Source organism: Amblyomma mixtum, chromosome 1, assembly GCF_055824585.1.
Source record: "Amblyomma mixtum isolate Tamu chromosome 1, ASM5582458v1, whole genome shotgun sequence".
Lineage (NCBI taxonomy): Eukaryota > Metazoa > Arthropoda > Arachnida > Ixodida > Ixodidae > Amblyomma > Amblyomma mixtum.
The window spans coordinates 255,864,777-255,887,260 of record NC_143012.1 but is presented as its reverse complement, the minus strand read 5'-3'; the positions used below and the strand labels follow the sequence as shown (position 1 = coordinate 255,887,260).

General features: G+C 55.6%; 1 protein-coding gene across 1 annotated transcript in view; it reads left to right on the top strand.

Moving 5' to 3' along the window:
* LOC149371523 (uncharacterized) overlaps positions 1-19,733 on the top strand; it is a 190,243-nt gene extending 170,510 nt beyond the window's left edge. The window contains exons 5-10 of the mRNA XM_089565782.1: positions 10,298-10,477; positions 10,566-10,670; positions 10,746-10,865; positions 14,748-15,053; positions 15,763-16,060; positions 17,239-19,733. Of these exons, the coding sequence (XP_089421908.1) occupies positions 10,298-10,477; positions 10,566-10,670; positions 10,746-10,865; positions 14,748-15,053; positions 15,763-16,060; positions 17,239-17,347 (1,118 nt within the window). The 3' untranslated portion in view covers positions 17,348-19,733. The remainder of the gene's footprint in view (positions 1-10,297; positions 10,478-10,565; positions 10,671-10,745; positions 10,866-14,747; positions 15,054-15,762; positions 16,061-17,238) is intronic.
* Positions 19,734-22,484: the final 2,751 nt, after the last annotated feature.

Sequence of the window (22,484 nt, the reverse complement as noted above, 5' to 3'; positions counted from 1 at the left end):
GGCCACTTCTTGCTGACATGGCGCAGCCGACAGGATTCGAACTTGTCCTGAGCGTGTATGGACGGTGGCGCGTCGGCGACCATTTATTTGAAGCTCCCCTTCTGCGATTCTGATTTCGGTTTCCTGTGACTCGGAGTAGTTGTTGCGCACTTTTAGACGCGGTCGAGCTGGCAGGAAAGAAAAAAAAAACTAATGACTGACGGTTAGCGCTACGCTATCCGACCCTTGTTAACCGCCGCGCTGCGCGCACAGTGAAAGAGGCGCTTCCAGCGCGCGAAGCGGAAAGGTGAGCGAGCGAACAAAAATTAAAGAGAAAGGGGGGGTTCTACCGATCGGCACGGGCCTCAGCGCAGCGGCACCGAGTGATGAAAATGCGGCGGATTCTTCGGTCATCGGACTCTCCCTCTCCCTGGACCCAAAAATGGCGGGCCTCTGTTGTCAAGGGCAGCGGGCAACTGGGCCAGGGAGAAAGTGGCTGCGGGAGCCAGACCTGACGCCCCGCGCGCTCCTCCGGCGAACGAGGAGGAGGTGGTGGCGGAGGAGCGGAGGAGGAGGGCAGCGCGGGGAGGAGGAGTCTGCGGCGGCGGCGGCTGGCGAAGCGCGCACGCCGTTTCAGTCGCGCGGCGCTCTCGGTCGTTGCAAGCTGCGGCCGCCCGTAGTCTGCTCCGTCTCCGGCGGAAAGCGCATCTTTTGCCCGCAGTGGTGGTTTTCGCGCGGCGTTTGTTCGTCGGACGACACCGCCTCGTTGACAAGTGCGCGTACCAGTGCATCCGGAGGCTGCTGATTGTTTTTTTTCCTTTTTCTGTGATCGCGCGGACGGTCGCCCGTGGCAGACCGGGTTTCGCCCGGTGTGTATGGGAGCTGTGCGCGTTGCGTCCCGGACCCTCGAGATGCGGGACGAACTGTTGGATATGAGCGCCGGTGGCCGGGATGGCGAGAGGGGAGCCAAGTACCCAACCTTCAAGAAGTCACTCATGAAGCGATATCGTGAGTGCCGACGCTCTTCTCAACTTCGCTCTCTGCTTTCAGTCTCTCTGGGCTGTATCGTGCAGTGGATGCTCCTGGCATTGGCGGCGCGGAGAGCCCACGCGCAACGCCGCGTGTGTCAAGCTTTCTTCCTTTGCAGATTTTCAGTGCCCTGATGAGCGCAACGAAAATTACATTCGTTATACACGAGTCATTTTAAAGCGAGAAGCCTTTCAGCCGTCCCGTGCCATGTGCGTGCACCCCTGTTTAGACTTTTTTTATTGCCCGACTTTTGCCTGGCTAACCAACAGAACACGAAACTGCCATGCAGCACTGCGCTTTGGTGAAGCTTTTCGGAAAGCGCTACTCGTGGAAGCGGCACGCTTAGGGACGCTCCTGCAGTGACGCCACTCCGGCCGGCTTACATAATTAGCGCGGTCGGCTGGCTGACATTGGCCGCGTTTCGAACAATGCTTCCTCCCCGCTGGAGGAAGTGAGCCTTCTTCCGAGCCGCGTCCTGATAGCGATGTAGGCCACCCGGCGGACCGCTGGCCTACTTCAGAGCTGGCGCCGCGGCATAGGCGTGTGTTGTGGCGCTCGCGCGCGCGCGTTTCCTGCCTTTCAAGCGGGCCGACATGTGCGTGTGTCTCGCTCTTTCATGCGCGTCATGTGTACCTGTCGTTCACTTACAGAAAGCGCATTCGGTGCTCACCGGAACGATGCAGTTACGTTCTGTGCTCCGCTCGTCATGTGTTCCCCGAAAGCTGGCCCACTAGCGAGACTGCTGCGAGAGCGCTACCGCCGCTGGTCTGCGTTAGCGATCCTCCTTATTAACATGTCCATGTGGATGTTCTATACTCACGAGATAAAAATTTCATCTACTGGGGCTGCACCTCTAAACCGACAGGTACTACTGGTCCTGACGTGCCCATGCAAGATGCCCCTCTTAGCGGTCGTCGGAAGGTGCTCAGAGGCGTGACTCTGGAGGCTAGAGGGTACAGTGTGTCACCATACAGAGTTTCGGTGCAGTTCTCGGCATACACGAATCAACCCACTCCCACCGTATTTTCCTCTTTTTTTTCCGCCCGCGCAAGTTTCCGCCGGCCGCCGCTGACGGAAGCGCGCCGGCCAGCGGGCGGAGGAGAGGCACCGGGAGGCTAGCCTTGAAGGGTCGTAGCCCTAGCAAGGCCACTGGCGAGGAGGAAAGAGCTCCGCGCGCGCGCGCCGGTCGCGTTGCTTTGGTGTCCCCTCCCCGCCGCACGTCTTGACCGTGCGAAGGGCGCCTCCCCCTCGCGGCGACCAACGAGGAAACTGGCCGATCGCCACGAGCCCATTTGGCACGCACGCGGCACGCTCATCCGCAGCGGTCATGAGCTGGTGCTGGCAAAACGTTGCTACAGGTGCTCTCCCACGGGGCGAGGGGGCGAGATAACGACGCGAGAACCGGGTTCCCTCTCGCGATATCCCGCCCGAACGCCGCGTGCGAGGCTCAAGGGGAGTCGCGTTTTTACACCCATTCTGTCCCATTTCTCCCGCCAGTGAGTGCTGAAAGGGCGCGCACACCCGCGACGTATTCTGGCGGCGGAAAGCGCGTCCGGCAGGGAGAGAACGGCGTCATAAACGCGCGCGCGCATCAACCGCAGACTTCCCGGAGAGGGAGCCGCGCGCGGCGACGTTCCGAGTAGCGGCGGCGGCCCGACGCAGCATTGATCGGCACACAACCAGCGGCGGGCGAACGGGATTCGCGCAAGGAAGGAGCGCGTTGCTTGTTTGAAGGCCGCCGCCATGTTGCTCCTACTCTAGGTCAATGGCACGGCTCCGGCGCTCAAGGACAGGCCTCGCTGCGCATGCGCCCGCCGTTCCCCGTCGCGCGCGCCACCCCTCCTCGCCCCCGTTGGAGCTTCCGCTCCTCGCGCTTACGCAACGCGCCCTCCCCTGCATCACCGCGCGCCGCCCGCCGCTTTCTCCCCTCTGTTCCGGCTTCCAAACCATTTGCGGTTTGGGTTTCGCCACCCCTGTTTTCGCTGCCGGTCAGCCGGTGGAGAGGAGCTGTTACTCGGGTGCTGGGCAAATTCGCTGCTGGACGCGATCTGTTGCCGACAGCGTTTCGTTGGCAGAACGTTTCACAAAACTGCGCAGGCCGTGGCTGGTGCCGAGCGCTGAAAGGGACGACGTCAGCCCTCGTGCGCGCGAACGAGGAAACGCGGCGGACTTGGCGTCCCCATCGGCCGCCCCGAGGCCTTTCACTTCCTTGTTTACCGCCTGTCGCGTGCGCACAATGGCTGCTGCAATGATAGCCGCGCGCGCGGGGTATCGGCGGGCGGATGCGCCGTCGGCTCGGCTATCTCCTCCCGCTGCCAGGCGTTGTTCCTCCCCCCGGCCCTGTTTTCATCCGACGGGGAGGCCTCTCTCGGCCCACACTATTTCGGGTCTTGGCGCGCCCGACGACGACAACAACGTAGCGGCGTCGGCCACTGGCCGGAAACACAAGTGCGCCCGTGTCTTGGCGCCGCGCCTGTGTGCCACCGCGCTCTGGGGAGCGGCAGTGCCACTCGGTCGGCTGTCCGGCGCGCGGGGGACAACCGCAGGCAGCGTCCCTGAATGTTTCTTCCACGGGCGAGAACAGGCCGGGGTGCAGCAGCAGCCCCTTCCCCAGCGGAGGAGGCGCCCGCCGCTGACCCACTTGGGCGCTTTGTCGCGCGCAGCAGTCGGCGAAGAAACCGGGTCGCCAGCCAGGAGGCCACGGTGGCCTGCGCGAAAGTCGGCGGGCTTCTGCGGAAAACCTTGCGCGCTTCGAAGCAAGTTACGACATGGCTCCGTCCTGAAGGTGCCAGCAATGGCGGGCTGCCGCCCTGTAGGGGGCGCACTCGGGACGGGTAGAGTTACTGGAGGGTAGGGGAGAATGCTAGAATCGAACTGTGCGGCATTCGATTTGGCCCAAAAGTAGGACCGCCCGGGAACTGCGATTAATTGCCAAGTTTTGCAGAGCTGGAACGCACCTCCGGTCACGGGAAATCGGGAGAGGAGTTCGTGCGCGAAAGGGAAAGGTCGGAGCGGGAAGTACCATAGGCCAGGTATCTTCCTCGTTTTTAGCATTTTGACACCACCAAAGTTCTTGGAGAGCGTAGATGGAGCGCTTGTTATTTTTAGACACTATTGAATATATAGGAATTTAAGGGAAAACATCGCTGCCTTTACCGTGGTTTTTCTTGCCAAGCGTTCCTCGGGCCTAAATTCGAATGTGAAAAGCCCACTTGAAATCCGCGGCAAGATTACCTCGAGACTGAGCTCTAATATCTCAAAATCGCACTGCTACGTTTTACATATTCGTCAGATTCATAGCGTCATTCCTTTCCTCGCTTCTAAGGTTACTGCGATGCGTACTGCACCAGGCTCCTTATAGTGTACGCTGCAACCATATCTCAAAAGCATGGCTACAAGTATGTTCCCACACCAAGCACCTAATCCTGGTGGGAAGTGCGATCCTTCCCCAACACACCAACCTCAACCCTCTTGACAGACCACACCACTGGTTTCTCTGCTTTACCCGCTGCTGCCATCATCTCCAGTCCCCCCCATTTCTATTTCTCTGCGTCAATAGAGCCGACATCACAGTAAAACTGAGCTTTGTTGCGTAGCTTGCTCGTCCTCATTCGTAATAATCCTAGTGATAGAAATTTTCAACGATATAAGGCTGAACTCAGTGCATCGATAGCGCCGCAATGCCTAAATCATTTTGACGTCTCTACCCATGCGATCACGGAGGGGGAGGCATATTCACTCGGTTGCGCTTCTAGCTCGCTCACTGTATACTGGCTCGAGCTGCATTCGAAGAATATCGCTAGCTGTGCTCCTTTCCGGTGCTGTCAAATTTCAGAGAATCTTTCCTGTTACACTTCCTTCGGAATGAGGTACCATTGCTTTTTTTTTTTTTAATTTCGTATTCTGCAGGACCGAAAACTCGAGCGTCTTGCGTTCTGGAAATTTTTTTCTCGCCCTCGATTCCCCTCCTTCCTACCGTTCGTGGCTGCTATTCACCCTCTTCCTGCGCCGTCACGGGGAGGGGGGGGCTGAAGTGACATAACGCCTTCTCCCCTCGTCCCCCTACCGGAGGGGAGGCCAGATCAAGGTCGGGGCGCATTTTCCCAAGCTTCCCCTCCTTGGCTGCTCTCTCCTGGTTTCCCCTCTGGGATCCGCCGCCTTTTCTGGGTCAATCCGTTATTCAGCGGTCGACCTTCGTCGCGGTGAAAGAGTTCGGACCTTGAGTGCACTTTTCTCCGCAGAAAAAGCGGGCAAGGCCGAGATTCGAGCGTTCCCCGCTGATCGCCGAGTGGGACTCCGAGAACCCTTCTCCCCCAACTGCGTCAAGGCCGCGTGCTGGTTCTGTTCGCAGCGAGCGAACGTCGTCGCTTTTAGGACCGCGACAATTCGGTGCCTCGAATGATCCCGACGCGGCAACGCACTGGACTCTGTGCGATCGCGCATGCTGGCCGCCGGCGAGCGCGTTGATCTGCGTCACGCACGACGGCCGACTGGCCGGATGTCCGCAATGCTGTCACCGGAAGGGGAGCGCCATTTCCGGCACGCTGTAGCGCCGGCGGACAGGTTCCGGAGTCACGCACTACTGCCGCGAGGATTGCAGCTCTCCGCTCTGCGTGGGCCCCTCGCAGAAAGCCCGGCGGTGGAAGGAAGCTACGCAACGGGAGCTGCTCGGATTCGGGAAACGGGGCTGTTGCTCACAACGGTAGCGCGAGAAGTGTGGTACGCGCCGCGTAGAACCTCCTCGTCATGCGGCACTAGCGTGCGTCTCCTGAGCGCCAGCGCAGCAGCCCTGAGAAAGCGCCGGTATCCGTCGCCGTTCGTCCTTCCTTTGTGAGATTATTAGGCGAACCCCCTCCCCAAATCTGCGCCCAGTGCGCGAGAGGGGACGGTGGGGGAGGGTGCGGATTCGTGGAATCGGTAGACGGGGCATGCGCGCAGCCGCCAAGTGTCAATGCCCATGTATCGATCGGGGGAGTTCCCCGGTTGCCAGGGCTTTCCCGTTGCCAGTGACGCCGGCTGTTCTCCGACGCGGCCTGCACCCCCCCAAAGTGTCCGCCGTGAACGAGGCGAGGTGATTTCATTTGGCGACATTTTTCGGACGAACTTGTGGAGAATGCTACCGCGGATCCGCGCAAAAACCGCCGGTGTTGTAGTCGCGAAGCGGTACTACTACGAGACGAGGCTTGGTTGGTTCGCGCTGGGCGGGGAACTACCTGCTTCAGCCACTCTGAGAGGGGTGTGGTTTTCGATGAAGGGGGGCCCGCAGTGCGCGAGCCCCACCGCGCCAAAGCGGGCCCGCCGGCGGCTGGGAGGCGGCCAGAGTTTCTGCGGCGCAGCGTAGGTGCGCGACTGCGTCAGCGGCGCGCGACTCATCGGGCCGGCGAAACAGGAAGTTTTGAGCGGCTGTTTTCGTTGTCGGCGCACCGGGAAGCGTGCGTGCGCCAAGGCCAGCGGCGGCGTGCGCTTCCCTGATGACCGCGGCTCACCAGCCGCGGCCCCAGCAGAGAAACGTCTTCCCGGCCCGATCCTCGGCGGACCGCTGTCCATTGCGGCGGCGCGCAGCAAGTTCCGCTCGTCGCCTGCCCCCGGAGCGATAAGCGCACTTTGTCGTAAACAGGAACCGCGTCGCTCCCGCTTTTCGCGGAACCCCCCCTCCTTCGCCGGACCAAGGTTTTTCCGCTGCTGCGCGCGCATACGGGAAATAGGAAAAGCCCAAATTTAGTCGAGGGGGGCAAACGCGTGCCGATCCGCTGCTGTCGACGCACTCCCTTCGTCGGGCCTATGGGACACGGAAGCGCCACGCGTCACTGGCTTCCTGCGCCGGTTTGTGGCGTCGAGTTTTGGGCGGTTCCCTGGAGGACTGCCGCGCTGACAGCGGCCTCATGACGCGTCCACATGGTCGATGAACAAGGCTTTCGCAGCGAGTGGTCTGATGAAGGTGTAGCCGTTTTCTTGTGGCACGTCACGTTGACGAAGTACCGACAAGTCAGTATTGCGCTGCTGTTGCACGCGGAGCGTATTTTTGCGGAGTTTTTCCCTCCCCCCAGCGGCTCTAGCGGAGCGCCGAAACGCCAGGCAGAGGCGACATTCCGGTTCGAAATCGGCGCAGGAAAATCGCTGCCGTCGCTCCGCGAGCCGGAAGAGCGCTGTCGGCGCGCCATCGGAGGGGTTGCCTCCGCTGCGCGGAAGAGCGGACCTTGAGCGCGAGCGTTCACCCGGTCACGTGACGCACGCCTTGACCTCGATTTGCGCCCGGCGAGCCGCGCGCCTCTCCGTCTCTCCCGCGAGCTGCTCCCTCCCCCGCGGTAGGTTTCCTTTCTCCGTGGGCCACTGTGACACGGGGCTTTTGTTTCGTCACGTAGCCAACTCGTCGAGGAATGTTAGATGCGCTGCTTGCCTCACGTCGCCGGAAATGGTTTCTTCTCGCGTACGTGTCCCGTGCGCGCGTCCCGGTACTGGCGCCCGCGCCTCAGTGTCCGCCGCGGGGTCTTTTTCGGAACGAGGCCGCAGTATGCGACGGCGCACGCGGCGGCAACTTGGTCGCCCGTGGGCCGGCGGCACTTAGCCCAGGCATCTGGGTCACGCCTGTCGGCGGAACTGGCTCTGCTCTCGCCGCGGAAGAGTCGCGGCTTTTTGTTCGTACTTGGCCCCACGTCGGCGGAGAAATGTGGGGCAGCCGTCAGAGCTGCATGTTGCCTGCCGACGGGTTAAAGGTGCAGTGTCACCTGAGCGCTAGGCAACGTAGTGGACGGAGCTGGGCCATGGCTCACGTCCTCTTCACGGACACTGGTACCTGCTGGGTGCCCGCATCGCGCTCCGTCGCCGTTCTTACCATTTTTGCAGCGCGGGGCCCCCGTCCGTCGGAACGCCGTTACCTCAGCGTTACGGAGAGCAGCGAAGGTGGCAGAGGGGAGAGAGAGAGAGCTACTTTCCCTGTCGCCCCCCGCCCGACCTCCTCGGCGGCGGCGCATCTAGGTCATGGCTCGGCGGAGGGCCTCGTTCGGCTTCCCGAAAGTAGGACCCCCCCGTCGGCGCTGGTGCCGCGTCCGCTTTTGTTTCCGGCTCGAAATCGGGGCCAAGTTCGGCGGCGGCCATCTTTGCGTCGTCTTTCCTGCAGCACGCGCGCCCCTCTTGCGCCACATTTTTGTTTCTCCTTCCGCGGGCGGCCTCTTTCGGTAGCGTCCCTCCGTGTTTTCGGTTTTTCCCGGCTACGGTGCCGCACTTCTGTTCCTCTTCTGTGGGGCTGGAAGAACTTGAGTGGGTGGGGGGCTCATTTAAGGTGCAGAGAAATTGTTTCGGGCCCGGCACTCTGCATCACAGAAAGCGCTAGAAACGGCGCCCACCGAAAGGGCACGAATCGTTCGTTCTCCCACTTATATGCAGTGCTGCGAACAGTACTGTGCGCATATGCAGAAGTGGCTCTAAAGGACAGGTTGCTGTTAACGTCTTGTCTTTTTCTCCACTATTATTCCTAGCGTCGTATGACAGCGCAGTCTGTGTGTGCTTTTTTTTTTATTCTCCTATTGGGGTTAGGAGCCGCACCCTGCAAGTTAGCTAGGGCTCATCTACTGTGGCTTAAGCGTATCGTCAGTGAAGATAGCCTTGGCGAGCGCATGCATGGATAGTTGAAACGTTCGACTTGAACTACTTTCGCTCAACCAGACTGCTCAGTGTGAAATGTCCAGCTTTGGTTGAGTTCCTGCGTACGGCTTTTGCGTGGGGCGTCAGGTGGTGGCCATGGCTGCCAGCGCCCCCTCCCAAATAGGTCGCGAGTTTTATTTGAATATACGTGGTCCGGGATGGTGTTATAGTGAATAAGTAGGAAAAAAAAGCTTTGAACAATGTCGTTCTCTTCTGTCTTACATCGCGTTTACAAATGAGCAAAATTACGCGTGCTCTCGTTGCTTCGCTACACTAGGACTAGCAGCAACCTCCAGCTGTAAATAGCGACGCGAACAGCGTCGCTTTCTCACAGCTCGTCAGACATTGAGGCGTTTTAACGACTGAGATCGCGATAAACTGTCCGTAACGAGCGCGCTTTGTGCGGGGTCGTAGGAGTGCGTTGTGCGAAGTACCATATTTCGTTCACTGCTGAGGGAAGTGGCGTTTCAGATCGATGTCGGCCGCCTGTTACTACGGTCGTGTTTGTAAACGACACTCGCGCGAGCGGCGCCCGTCACTGGGTCAGCAGGTGTCGCTATCGCGGCGGTGGCGGAAGTCTGCCGCCGCCCGTCCGGGAGGGAGCGGCGATTCGCGCGCCGTCCGCGGGGCGGCGCTTTTCAAGGTCTCGCTGGCCGAGTTCGAAGACCCCGGCGCCCAGAATACCCCGGCTGTCCTTGATTCTGCGTCACGGAAGTGCGCCGCTTCCACCCTCCCCCCGCTTGGCGACCGCTTTATCCGCGCTTTTCCTTTCTCTTCTCCCTCCTCTCGCCCGCGTTTCTCTCTCACCCGCGCCTCCGCGGCAGCGCACGCACGCAGGCGGGGAGCCGCTTTCTCCGGCCTGCCGCTGCTGCTGCTGCTTGCGCAAGCCGGCTGCCCGTTTGTCCTGCGTGTTTTCAAAACCTGGAATAATCCCGTTTCGAAGGCGCCCTCATTGAGCGCCTCCCCCCTTGCGCTATTGATGACGCACCGGGGTAGACTCGCTTCGTGCCTTTCGTTCGCTGCTGTACAACAAACATCCGCGTTAAACGGCGCCGCTGCGGGACTCAGCCGTTTCCTCAACGTACGGACATATCACTCAAAATAAACACGTGATAGCACTGCCGCTTCGGAGTTGACTGCCTCGCGATGCTTCGTGAACGCTTTTACGATGCCGAAGGCTAGCTTGACACACTGTTAGATTTCTCTGATGGGCTGCAAAAGTCCTTCCCGCTTTTTGTCGGTTTCAGTGGGCTGATTACTGCCGCCGCGCATTTTCCTCTCCCAGTGGAACACCCATCTGGGACACCGGCTGCGGAGTTTTGTTCCAGCATATCATGCCATGGGTTTACAATCGCTCGGTTGTTTTTGTTTCATTGTTACATTGCTTGATTTACGTCCAGTGCATGTTGCTGCTGCCATTGATTTGTGACTGCCCTTGGATTACCATCCCGTCCGCATTCCGTTGTCTGATTTATCGACCTGGAAGTGTCTGGGCTGACTCAGTAGCCTGGTCGAATGTAGATCGTACTAGTAGGCCACTCATATGCATCGCCCCTGTGCAGTCCTCAGGCGCGTACGGTGCCTGCGCACGAACTGTCGGTGTCGAAGAAGGCGGCGCTAACGAGAGACGTGTTTTGTGTGTGTGCAGTGGACACGAGCCCGCAGGATGTCCGGCCGAGCCTGCTGTCGCGCTGCGAGCGCACCCTGCAGCGGTGCAGCCCGGGCAGAGACTCCAAGACGCTGCTGCAGAACATCCTCCAGCACCAGCAGCCCACCTACTCTGCCCTGTCCACCCTCTGCAACCCGGCTGTTTCCTGCAGCAGCTCAGGTAGAGTGATCCTCGAGGAGAGCGCCTGCCGTTGGGCGTCTTTGCTCGCTGCTTTGAAGGCGTCGCTCACGGGGACGTCTCTTTCCAGGCTCCCTTCCACCGAGTCCCGCTGACAGCGGAGTGTCGGACGTCGACAGCAGCAGCGGTACGCTGAGCAACGACGAGTCCAAGGCACGGTTACAGAGCACTCCTGGTGAGTACCGTTGTCCCGCTCTCTCGCGGTCAGTGGTAGCTCGTTGCCGCAACGAGCCTTCCTCTTGTTCCGCAGTTCCACCTCCCCTGACTCCCGAATCTCCGAGCCCAAGCGGACTGGGCTACATCCCCCCGTACTGCCAGACCGGCGTCGCACCTCACGCATCGCAGCACTACAGCAACCGGCCTCCAACATGTGAGTGCTGCCATTTCTCGAACTCGGCTCTTGGCCGAATGCCGGCGCGCTTCGGTAGTGTACGAAGGAGCAGCAGCATCCCGGGGAGTTGGGAAATAAGAGCGCAACGTAAGAACGTCTGCGCCTGCGCTGGCTGCAGGGGCAAGGATTTCGGGCTTCGTCGCGGAGGCGATTCACCGCACCGACCCAATTAGGTCCAGACAGGGAAGCCGTTACGAAACAGGGCGTAAGAGCCAGTCTCGGCTTGGAAAGTGTGTCACGGGGCGACCCGACGATTCAACTGGGTCACGGCGCGGTTTCCTTTTTCGGGCTGCGCGCTGAAAACGAAGCCACAGCGCCAGCAGCCTTCGGCGGCGGGAAGCGGCCGGACTTCCGCATCTCGGCCGCGCACAGTTTGGTGGTCGAACGCCGGTTCGTCCCGCAGCCCGAACGGAGTCCTCCTTTTCGGACAAGAATGGCAGGGAAGGAGCGGCACACGGGGTCGCTTCCGCGCGCGTTGCTTTGTGTGACCCCGGCTTTGTGGCACTCCGCGCCCCTATTTGGCGCGTTTCAAGGTCAAACAGCGGGAAGGAAGCGGAACTCCCCTGCCGAGGATCGGGGGAAGCGGGCCCGACCACTGTCCGGGTTTCTTCTCGGCCGCCGAGCAGCGGCTGCTTCCTCTGCCATTGAGGAGAACGGATGTGTGTTACGCGCGCTCACGCAACAGACGCAGCTCATATTGTGCGTTTCCGTTGGTCCGCGGTGGAATCCGTGCGCGTTGCATAAACGCTTTCCTTTTCGGCGGCCGCCCCCAAGTGTGATCCAGAGCGGACGTCGTGATGTAACCAAGCGGCCTTTTGAAACGGCGGCCTTTATTTGGGACCGCGCATTTCACCCACAACGAGCTTTAAAAGGGACAGTTTTTGCGCGAGCGACCCCTCATGCCACCGCCGCCCTGCGCGAAAAAGGGGGCGCACAAGGAGTGAACATCGCTCGGTGAGGGCCCCAGGATCGTCGACAGGAAGCGGGCTACTTCCGCTATTGTCTGGTGCAAGGCGAGCCTATTTCGAGGACCTCCTCAGCTAGCGGGACTGTCGCCGATAGCGGCGTGTTTGCCTTCCGGGGAGCCAAGTCCAACGCGTTGCTACTTGCGAGCCGCCCCGTATCTGCTTTCGCTGCCGAAAAACAAGCGCCGTCGTCCGCTATCTGCCGGCCATGGCGGCGGGGAAGGGGTTGGCAGCGGCGCAGCACGTGACGGTCGCCCACCAACGGGCGCGCGCGCGCGCAGGTGAAGAAGGCTCGCCGGGCGTGGCGCTCTTGGGCTGACCTTGGCGCGAGCCGGAGTCGTTGAACCGGCGGCGCGCGTTTCCTTTTTTTGGGCTCCCCTCTCCTCCGGCGCCCGCTTCGCTGGAAAAGCGCGAAAGTGCTCCCGTTCGCGGCGGCTCACGCCGGAGCCCACTTGCACAACGCCCACGTCGGACGACGGTCGGCAAAGCAGTGCAGCTGACGGGACCCCGCTTTATCGACGCCGATAGAGCAGGTTTTTGTTTCCCCTTCTTCGGCTGCGACACACTGCATCCGTCGCTCTTCGGAATATCGACCGACTGCTCCTCCCCACAGCCCCCTCCGGAGCTGGCGGAAATTGAAGTAGCGCGCCGGCTCCCCTCCCCGGGCGGAGGACCAGCCTGGCTTCCTTTTTCTGAAAGGCGGCGGTATTTTTCTCCTCCCTGCTTTGGGCGTTTCTCAGGCTTCAAGGTTAGCGGGTCACTGGCACCAGGGAGGAAAAGCGAAGGCGGCGGGGAAAGCGCCCCCCCCCCCCCTTTATGGGGGGGAGGGGGCGCTTTTCCTCGGGGTCCGCTAGGCGCAGCCGTTTCGGGGAAGGCGGCCTTTGTGTTCTGTCCCCCCTCCCCCTCCGCGGTTCTTTGCTTGTGACCCCTTCCTGTCTGCACAGGAGTCGCGTAACGACTCAAGTACGTAGTTCGTCATCGCTTCCGCTCGTGGCGCTGCTGCTGTGATGAGCGTTGTAGTTGTAAACTGGCTGCCGAATACCTCGTTCGCCGAGACAGTAGTTGATATTTGGTGTCTTGCGCGGGTGTAACGTCTCCTGAAGACAAGGAGTGTCGTAACTTGGCGTGTTCTTTCTGCGGATCTGATGCTCGGCTGAGCTGGCAGTCAGTGGCCAGAGTGAACCGCGTGCCGTGGTTGAGGTTTAGAAGCGGAAACACTACGGTGTCCCTGGGCCGTTATGCTACGCTAATGAAATCGCGGCTACTAGTGATTAAGCGGTGTTTTAGAAAGTTGGACGGGGAAGCCAGCGATAAGAACCGTAATAAAGGGTAAGGCTCAAAGGCTTCAAAGCGCGGCCCCTCGCAAAGCAGTTTATTGCGCCGCGATTTCAAGCTGTCCTTTTCGTGGCGAGGGCGCTCAAGCCGGAACAAGTGAACGACAGTAGCGCTGCCATGTTTCAAAAACAGGGCAAGTCGCTACGAGGAGGTGCTCTTGAAAGAGAGCCAACGACAGGAGCCGCGTAGGCCGAGAAGCAGCAAGCGGTAGAGCCACCCTAAAGAAAAGCAAAAAAGGCACTCCGGGCGTCTGCCATTGTGCGAGCTCTTCCGGCGGGCTGACGTCACCGGCGTTCTCCCCCTCTACACCTGCACTGCCGGAGTCAACACACCTTTCAAGGTTAACCCGGACCCGCTGCGCCTCGGACGCCCAGCGCCGCCGCGCGGAGCTGCTGGCAAACGCGGTTGCCGGCGGCAGCCTCGTGTCGTCTGCTTCGCTTCGAGCCAGGAGGGAGAGGGAAGCGCTCTTGCGTCAGCGCTGCCTGGATGATTTCGAGTTATGATCTGTGACTCTCTTCCTTGCTCGGTTTAAATTTTCGCCTTACATCCTCCTTATCACGCGGTAGCGGCAAGGTACGGCCGATGGCTGTTTAACTGGCTGCGTTTCAACTGCGAGCTCTGTTCATTTCGAGTGGTGTGGGCCGCTACCTGGCGCCACGTTTCTGTTTCGTTCCCCTCTTGCGTGTTAGCGGTAGCAAGCATTTTCTTCCGCTTTCAGCCCCCTCGCTTGACCTTCGCGTGTGCGCAGGAAACTATCTCCTTTTGAAGACGCGCCGGGGTTGTGCTTTGGGGAGCGCGCCGCATTCGCGGCCGCGGGAGCCCTTCTCCCTCCCTCCGTCGGCTGTCTGGTTGCCCTAAGCGTTGCATGGCAACCCGGGCCTTTGAACCCTGCGCGCTCGATTCGGAACGGGGTTACTATGGCAACAGAGCCACGCAGGGACAGCTCCGCCGGAAGCGGCCGCCGCTTACTTTCTTCTTTCCGACTTTTTTTTATTTCTACATTTCTTTCATGTGTCCCTCCTCCCCGGAACGGAGGCGATATTTCAGAGAGCGCCGGTGTAGGAGGGGTCTTCGCGGAACGGCGGAGTTATCATGCGCAAGCGCCAATCTTTGAACACTAGGTGTGTTCTGCACTGTTACGGGCTTGTATCGCTTGAATCATCCTACTCTGAGCGTTCTGTTCGACAGTTTTGCCGGTTACGGGTGCTCAGATATACGAAAGTGTCCACGACACAAAAAAATAAACAATCGGCTCCATAGTGAAACCGACCAGTGATAGCACTTTTATTGCTGCTGTCCTTTTGTCATAGCCTTCTCTCGGGAGTTGAAAACCAAGGAAGTAATTGCGGTGGTCACGCGCCTGAGTGAGGATATACCAAATGGCTGAAAAGGAAAGCCCTCCAAGCATTTTTGGAGTTGAAGGTTCATTCGTGGCCTGTTACTCGTTTCTGCCCACTGTGAGGTCTGCAGCTAACATATGTTGCCAGAAAGGTGTAGTGGTTTTCGACCATGTGGTAGCTTCCTCGTGTGCGCAGCAGCTGAGTTTGCGACTCTCCCACAGATGCCGAGCTGCAGCACCTGTACCCTCCTCAAGCGCACTACCGGCCGGCAGGCTCCGTGGTGCCGCATGGGGCCAGTGCCCAAGCCAGCTACCTCGAAGCGGCCGCGCTCAAGAGCCCGAGCCACACACTGGCATACCCAACGCCCGTGGCTCCGCACCCCGGCCTGCCCCTGGCTCTCACCCAGCGTCCGGGCTTGCTCCACCCATCGGGCATCCCCACATCGGTCATCACAGCGCACACGCCGGGCGAGGACATGGGCTACTTTGTCGAGGACCTCTCTTTCCAGCCACCCACCAAGAAGAAAGGTGGGTGCCAGCACTGCTTGCTTTCTTGGGCTTCCTCTGCACTTAGAGTGTACAGTCTGAAGAGTTTGACCACATAAGCCCACTGCATTGATCTTTCTGGATGTGTGCATCAACATAAAAGGGACACCAAGGACAATTTGAAGTCGGCCTGTATCGATTGAGTGCTGCTTTAAGATGATAAAGAGGTTACTTTCACTGAGGACTGAGCTTTTGTAAACTGGAAAAAAAAAAAATTGGAAAATGAAAAACAGGTGTCGGCACCCTTCGCCTTTGTTTGCGAGCAAAGTGCAGTGTGTTGAGACAGATTTTTTGGCGCAAATCCCTGAGGCTTGGCAAAACCACCATTCACTGCAAAACAATAGTCATGGAGTTCTTTTCGGTAAGGATGTCATGAGTTCAGTGGCAGAAAAACTGTTAAACACAGGTCTCTCAGTGATAAATCCGTCTTTTGCTGCCGGACAAACTTCAACACACCCAGGAAGAAACACAGGAGCAATTTCTGCTAAGAATGAAAGTGGGGTGGAGTTGTTTTTAGTGTCCCTTTAAGTAGAGGGGTGTGAACAGGGCAGTGGCAGAAGTTCCGCGGTGGGTGCATGGGCTTTCCCAGCATGCTGTGTGTGATGCTCACCAGTTGCAGAAAGCTCTTGCTCTGCACAAGTGTCTTGCAGTCGGTGTGTGCCTGATGCAGTGTCTCGATTCCCTCTTGCAGGAAGGAAACCAAAGGCAATGCTGCACGATGCAGGGGGCCCTCTTAGTGGCCTGGCTTCCTCCTCGCCCTCGTCTTCTCTGAAGCAGCAGCGCAAAAGCCGCGAGGGCTCAACCACATACCTGTGGGAATTCCTGCTGAAGCTGCTGCAGGATCGCGACTACTGCCCCCGCTACATCAAGTGGACCCACCGTGAGAAGGGTGTCTTCAAGCTGGTCGACTCCAAGGCTGTCTCCCGCCTCTGGGGCCTGCACAAAAACAAGCCCGACATGAACTACGAAACCATGGGACGGGCGCTCAGGTGCGTCTCATTTTGTTTCTTTCCATCCATTCATGTTGATCATAAAATCTAATTTCCAGCTATTAGGCTGATGACTTGTTTATCGTCATCATTTATTCGAGTCTTAAAGGCCCCTGGTAGGGCATTACGCAGAGGGGGAGTACAAAAAAAGTAACAGTGATCAGTGGGCAAACAAATGGAATAATCAAAACTACACAGACAACTACAGCGGAAATAGAAAGGAAGCTGTCGTGAAAAGGAAAAGGAAGCAGTGTATACAGCAAGATAGGTCATCAGATGTTCTTTAAATCTTATGGGATCATGCTCAATAACAACCTTTGCTTACTTGACTAAGTAATATTGCTTTGAGAGGCATTGCTGCAAAAAACAATCAAGGACTGGAGAAAAATTATTGAAGCATATTCGCTGCAGTTAGTCAAGGTCAAGCGGTGAAGGTTGAGCGTATGAATGTGATTGCCGTTTGTCTAACAAAAGGTGCAGCAGTTACCGATCCAGCTTCAATCGTGTCTGTCCATAGTTGAAATACTTGTTATTTGTTTTGTTGAGTAATTTCACCATGCTACAGGCCACTGATAAGGGTAGCTGTTTGGACGAGTCGGTTGCTAATGACGACAAATGTCGTGCTCATAGCGCATGTGGTGTCATAGTCGTCGTTTGGTCCTTTCGCTACGAGAGCTACTTTTGTCCTTACAGGCCACTGCTTTATTCCCCAACAAGAGTGGTATTTGCATGACAAAAAGGAAAGATGGAAGACAGCAGAGCTAAAGATAAACTGGAATATCGCTTCTGTGTTTTACACCCTTGAAATATACCCCAGTGATGGGCAGCCAGTCAGAATCCTGTTGACCGTCTTGCCTTTCTCTTTTTTTGTCGCTCTCGCTCAAGCTCAGATGTCCAAGAATTGCCTAAATTGCAAGGTTTTTTGAACCTTAAGAGGGAGTTGTAAAGCCACCTTAAAGGAGACTCTATTCGTGTCAAGCTCTAGGGACAAATAGTTGCTAGTCGTCAGTGCTGCCCAACAGGTATCAAAGTTTTACTATCTCACTTCACTACATCCTTCCCTCTTGGCTGTGTAATTGGAAAAGGATTCTTCACAAGCTGGCACATGCACATATGCCGTACTGTTATGATGTGGTCTCTTAACTGAGGTTCCCTTTTTTTTTTTTTCTCGCCCACAGGTACTACTACCAACGTGGCATCCTGGCCAAGGTGGATGGACAGCGTTTGGTCTACCAGTTTGTCGATGTACCCAAAGACATTGTGGAGATCGACTGCTCGGGGGCGTGACAGGGTGGCGCGAGCACCATGCAGATTCAAAATCTGGGACCCCACGCTACGTGTCTGTGATGAGGAGAGTCTCTGCCGGCAACCCCCTCTCCACAAGATAGCATCCCCCCTCCCCTCCTTTCCGGGCCCATTCCCGCTGGAGCGGGATTCCGGTGTAGAAGAAAACAACATCTGTGCAGATGCGGAAGCTGCTTCACGAGTGCATGGACAGTGGACACTTGTTGCAACTAGTGAGAGTGGTTCTGGCACTGCGGGCCTCCAGGACCCTGCCCAGTGGCCCAGATGGTGCTGCAGTCAGTTCTGCAAGCCAATGCTTGGAACTTTGTGCTGGCATTTGCAGTCACCATTGAGATGCGGTCCTTGTTGGGGCTGCTGGCTATGCCTGTGGAGGAAGGAGTACCTGTGCTTTTTTTTTTTCTTTCCTGGATGTGGCATCCACTGCCTGTGGCGGCTTACTGGTGAACAGGAATCCATGTTTCAAAGATATCACAAAGCTATTATTGAAAGAGAGGTACAGAGAGATTCTATATAAGAGATATACTACCTATCACAGTTTTATGTGGACGCAGAATGGTGTTTCCTCTCGGGTGCAGACCTCAGCAAGAAGAGCTTCTAATAGGGCTCAGGGACGGATGTCATTGGAGCTGTCAGTTTGGTCAGCGCCTTCTTTCCTTCATTGCTTGCACAGGCAAAGGTCAATAATGTGTGTCGTCGTGGTACTGCTACTAATTTACAGTGCAGTTTGATTGTGAAAGGGACTATCTGAAACTCACTGCCATCCGCTTGTCTTGCTCTGAATGGATGCAAGGCAGCTGGCAGTGTTTTGCTCACATATGGTGTCGCTGATGAAACGGGGCAGCTCCATGACTGGTAGTGCAAGAACAGTGCCTGCAGTGCAGCAAAAAAAAAAAACGACCCTGATCGTGGCATTGTTCTGAGGCTGACATCTACACATAAAGTGTGCTTGCAGGTGGCATTGCCAATGAGAGTAGAACAAAGCACTTGGCACAAGGGAAATGTCCTTGGGAGGTCCGAGCTCACCATGTCTGCTTCTGGAAGAGATCTGTGCCCTGTAATCCCGCTGTGCTGATGTGTCTGGATGTGCCCTTTGTTTCCTGCTCCGCTTTGTTGTCGTGTTTAGCTGCCTGGCCACTGCTGGCTGACCAGTGTGGTGTTGTGTTTCAGGGAATCAAATTTTTCTCATTGGCAGCACGGATCAGCTTCACTGCATATGTCTTTTTCAAAGAACACTATTGAGAAAAGAACGAACCATAGACCTGCCTGGAAAGGGAGGAGCAGTATGTAGCCTAGCTGTGACGTTTGTCAAAGGTGCAGACCAAGTGCTTGATAATGCCGTCCCCCGATTGCTGGGCACAATCTACAGCCTTTGGAAGAGAAGGTGGAAAGTGCTTTGAAGTGAAGTGCCGAGAGGAAAGTGCTTGAGACTTTCGAATGAAGGCCTCCGTGTGAGAATGTTGTTGAGTTTGAGGACGAGTCTGTTGCAGAGTTTATATGAAGAGTGCGCAAAGCAAATAAATTCTAGTAGCAACCACTTTACACAAACCACGTTGTACATAAGCTCAGAGAAATTATCGCACAAGCCTCTTTTACCAGTGCACTGCTTGACATGGCAGGGGACACTGCTGTCATTGGAATTGAGGAAGCTGCCTTTGAATTCCCTGCTGTGATGGAAGCCACAGTTCCGCATGACTGTGTACCACAGCAGACTGCAAAGGACTACTGGCTTGACTTACAGTCTTTCCTCAAAACTTGCTTGGCAGTTAGCCATCCTGTGACTTTACAAATTGGACATGGTGGTGCTGTAAGAAAAGCCAGAGTGACGTTGCTTGTGGGACCCTTGTGGTGGCTGAGGGGTGGCCAGAAAACACCGAGTGATCCTTCCAGTTTACATTACTGTACATACTAGCTGATGACATCAGAAGAAGATAAGGCAATGTGAACCAATGCTGTACTATACAGTTGTGTGCACTGTGTATCTCAAGTCACAAAAATGCATTTTCATTGTGGTTTACTTAATTGAAAGATGCGTCCTGAGAAGCTGTGGGAGAGACATTTAGTGTGTGTGCTCCACAGGATGTTTTTCTTTTAGCTTCATCTTTGCAAATGCCTGTACATCTTGGGGTCTGTCCTGTTTTGGTAACGTTGCTTCACCTGCCTCCCCAGTTCCTCGGCCTCGTTTTCCTTTTGCTCCATGCATTGTATAAACATGCAACATCAGTTTTGGCATATTTCACCTCTCCCCCAAGTGGGAAGAGACATGGAAGTACACTTGCGAGATTCCATGCTTTTAAAATATATTTTCATGTGTTGTGCTTTGTACATACCTATGTCCTAATAAATTTAATGTACTACTTTGGGAACAAAAGCACCCTCTACTTTGTCATGCGTTTTATGACAAACACTTAGCAGTGTGCTACCCTTGAGTCATGTTTCAGCCGCTTAAGATATGAAGCCAAAATTTTACTTTGCACATCTGTTGCCATGTGTGCCTGCTTACAGGCACTGCTGTCCTGAACATAGTAGCGAGTCTTCTGAACTTATAAAATTTTCGTATTTCTGTTTTGATATGAAAGATTACAAAGCAGCTGCAGAAAAAGCTGCTGGACACAGCTTGACAAAGTTGCAGCTCCTTTCACTTCGCAGCAGCAAAAGAATGCAAATACAGATGTCAGAATAACAGGTACAGAAACAGTAGTTGAGTTTAATGGTGCATAAGCAACTAAGGCTATCATAGAAACAGCAGTAATAATATTTATTTATACATTTTGCAATTGCACAGCTTTAAGCAAACTGACTTTATGCTTAGAAATCTTTAGGCATAATAACTTTTTACTGTTGTACACAAAGTCCACAATCACTGATTTCTAGTTTTCAGCTGGGTGCTGCCAGAGCTGCCCTGGGATGAAGGTCATAATGGAGTAATCATGAAAACTTCAGCCAGTTCAGTAATACCAATCTGAACCTCTCTTAAAAGAGAGGTAAGTAATTTGAAAGTAAGACCAATCTGAACATCCATACCCATAAAGGAGCAATGAAACCGCTATCTCCTGGAGCGTTATAAGCCCAGTTCCTTCTCATCCATTTGCATCAAACAGTCAGATCCTAACGCAGTCCACAATTTGAGCCAGCTCACTTGCAGTTTTGGGGGTTATAGCACACTTAAGTATAAGACCTGCTGTATGGGCAAGGGATTGCTTGCTGTCGATGCTAGCACGAAAAGTTTGTAAGCATAGCAGAAGATTATAGTAATTCCTGCGGCAGGCGAGTTCCCACTCGTCCTGCGAAGTCAGTGCTAGCTGCTGCCTCTTCGTGTTGCAAGCTGCCATTCCCGTGTCAGTTGTCAGTGGTGCTCAAGCGGCTCACCGAACATTCTTTCAGAATGCCATAGCGAATGCACAGCTGCCTGCCTTCTTTTTTTCCCCCCCATCGTTTTCTGTTTTACAGCGTTGGCTGTTAATAGACTTTACCTGGTTTGCCGACCTAGGTCGTCCACAGACAGATAAATTCCCCTCCCCAGCTTCCACAAAAGCCATGTAAAATCAACTGCATGGTGGCATATCTATTTTCATCACCTCCACACATGTACAGATGGGAAGCAGTGGGCCGGAGCCCCTGCTGATGGCTATGGTCAGCTATATTGCCACAGTCTTGCAAACAATGTTTCACCTGTACTCCAGGACGAAATGTCGGAAACAGAGCATCAAGATCAAGAGAGTGAGGCAAGCCCAACGGGCACAACCTCGGCACGAAGTCGGGCCAAGTTCGCTATTCCGACGAAAAAAGTGGTTGGAAGTGGACAAATGCCTTCTTTGGCCCAATGTCAACATCGCAGTCTCAGTCCAACACTAAAAGCCGACCTTACTGATTCTGACTCAAAGTACTCCTAGTTACAACCAAGGTTGCAACAAGTGTTACAACTTAAAAATGCACCTTAATATCTAGCCACAGTTCCATGCAATACAGATTTTGGAAGCATGGCTTAAATGAATTTCAAAATTCAATTAAAATTTAAATTTCAAACACAGTTTCACCGGGATTCGGACTCAAAGACAACCAAGCTTTTTGTTACATCATTTTGGAGATTATGTTTGCCAAGTCGCATAAGTTTTAAACACAGTCATATGTAGCTGAGTGTTCAAAGGTAGAGGAAGTGAAAAACTTGTACCATTTATAAGGATACCAGTTGCCTGTAAACTGGTTCACATGTACTATTCCTCCCATCGGCATTTTATTTTGTTTATATAAGGACAATAGAAAATACCAGACAACCAACGTAAACGTTTTCACGGCGCAAAAAGGCACACCACAGGAAAAGACAAAGACCAAAACGCTCTGGAGCAGAAAATAAGTGTTGTATACGAAGTGCATTGGCAGCTACAGTACACCGCACGCATTTTTATCAAAAGTACCATCGTTTAGAGCAAAGCATGGTAATGTGAGCTCTTCTGCAATCAGTTGTGGTAAGCCTTAAAAAAGGCGCAACGGTTGCAATAGTAAACTTAGCCATAAAAAAATTATGGCTGAGGCTTAGCTAAGGTTAAGCCTAGTCAGATGCGAAGCATATTGGTGGCTAGGCTTGGTAATACATGGCTTTCCTTGGTTGCATACTTGGTCATTTTAATACAACCACTAGAAGCCTTCGTCGTGGGGGAAGACAACGGCATGGCTACAGCGGAACGCCGACTAACCCCGAAACGCGCGTTGGGTGAGCGCCTGGATTGCCACGGAAGCCGCGTCTGCCTGCCCGGTGGTGGTGGTGAAAACTTTTAATTTCTGAAATAGAGTTTGGGAGCCACAGAGTGGCCACGCTACATGGTCGGCGTCCCTAGTCCGGGACACCGCATGACAATGCCCCGTCTCTAGCCCGTTTCACCAGAGCCCTTTGGGACTCAAGCGAGGAGCAGTTGAGAAGGGCAGTCTCCCATGCCTCTCTGGAAGGGGTAGGGGAAGGGGGGAGGTGGGGATTTTAAGTACATGCCCACACCATGTGGAAGATATCACAGGTCTCCCCACAGTGTGGGCATCGCCCATCCGTGTTAGGATCGTAATGCTTTAAGATTGCAGGACAGAGTAGAGTACCTGTCTGCAGGCGCCTTAAAGTTCGCTCCTCCGTCTT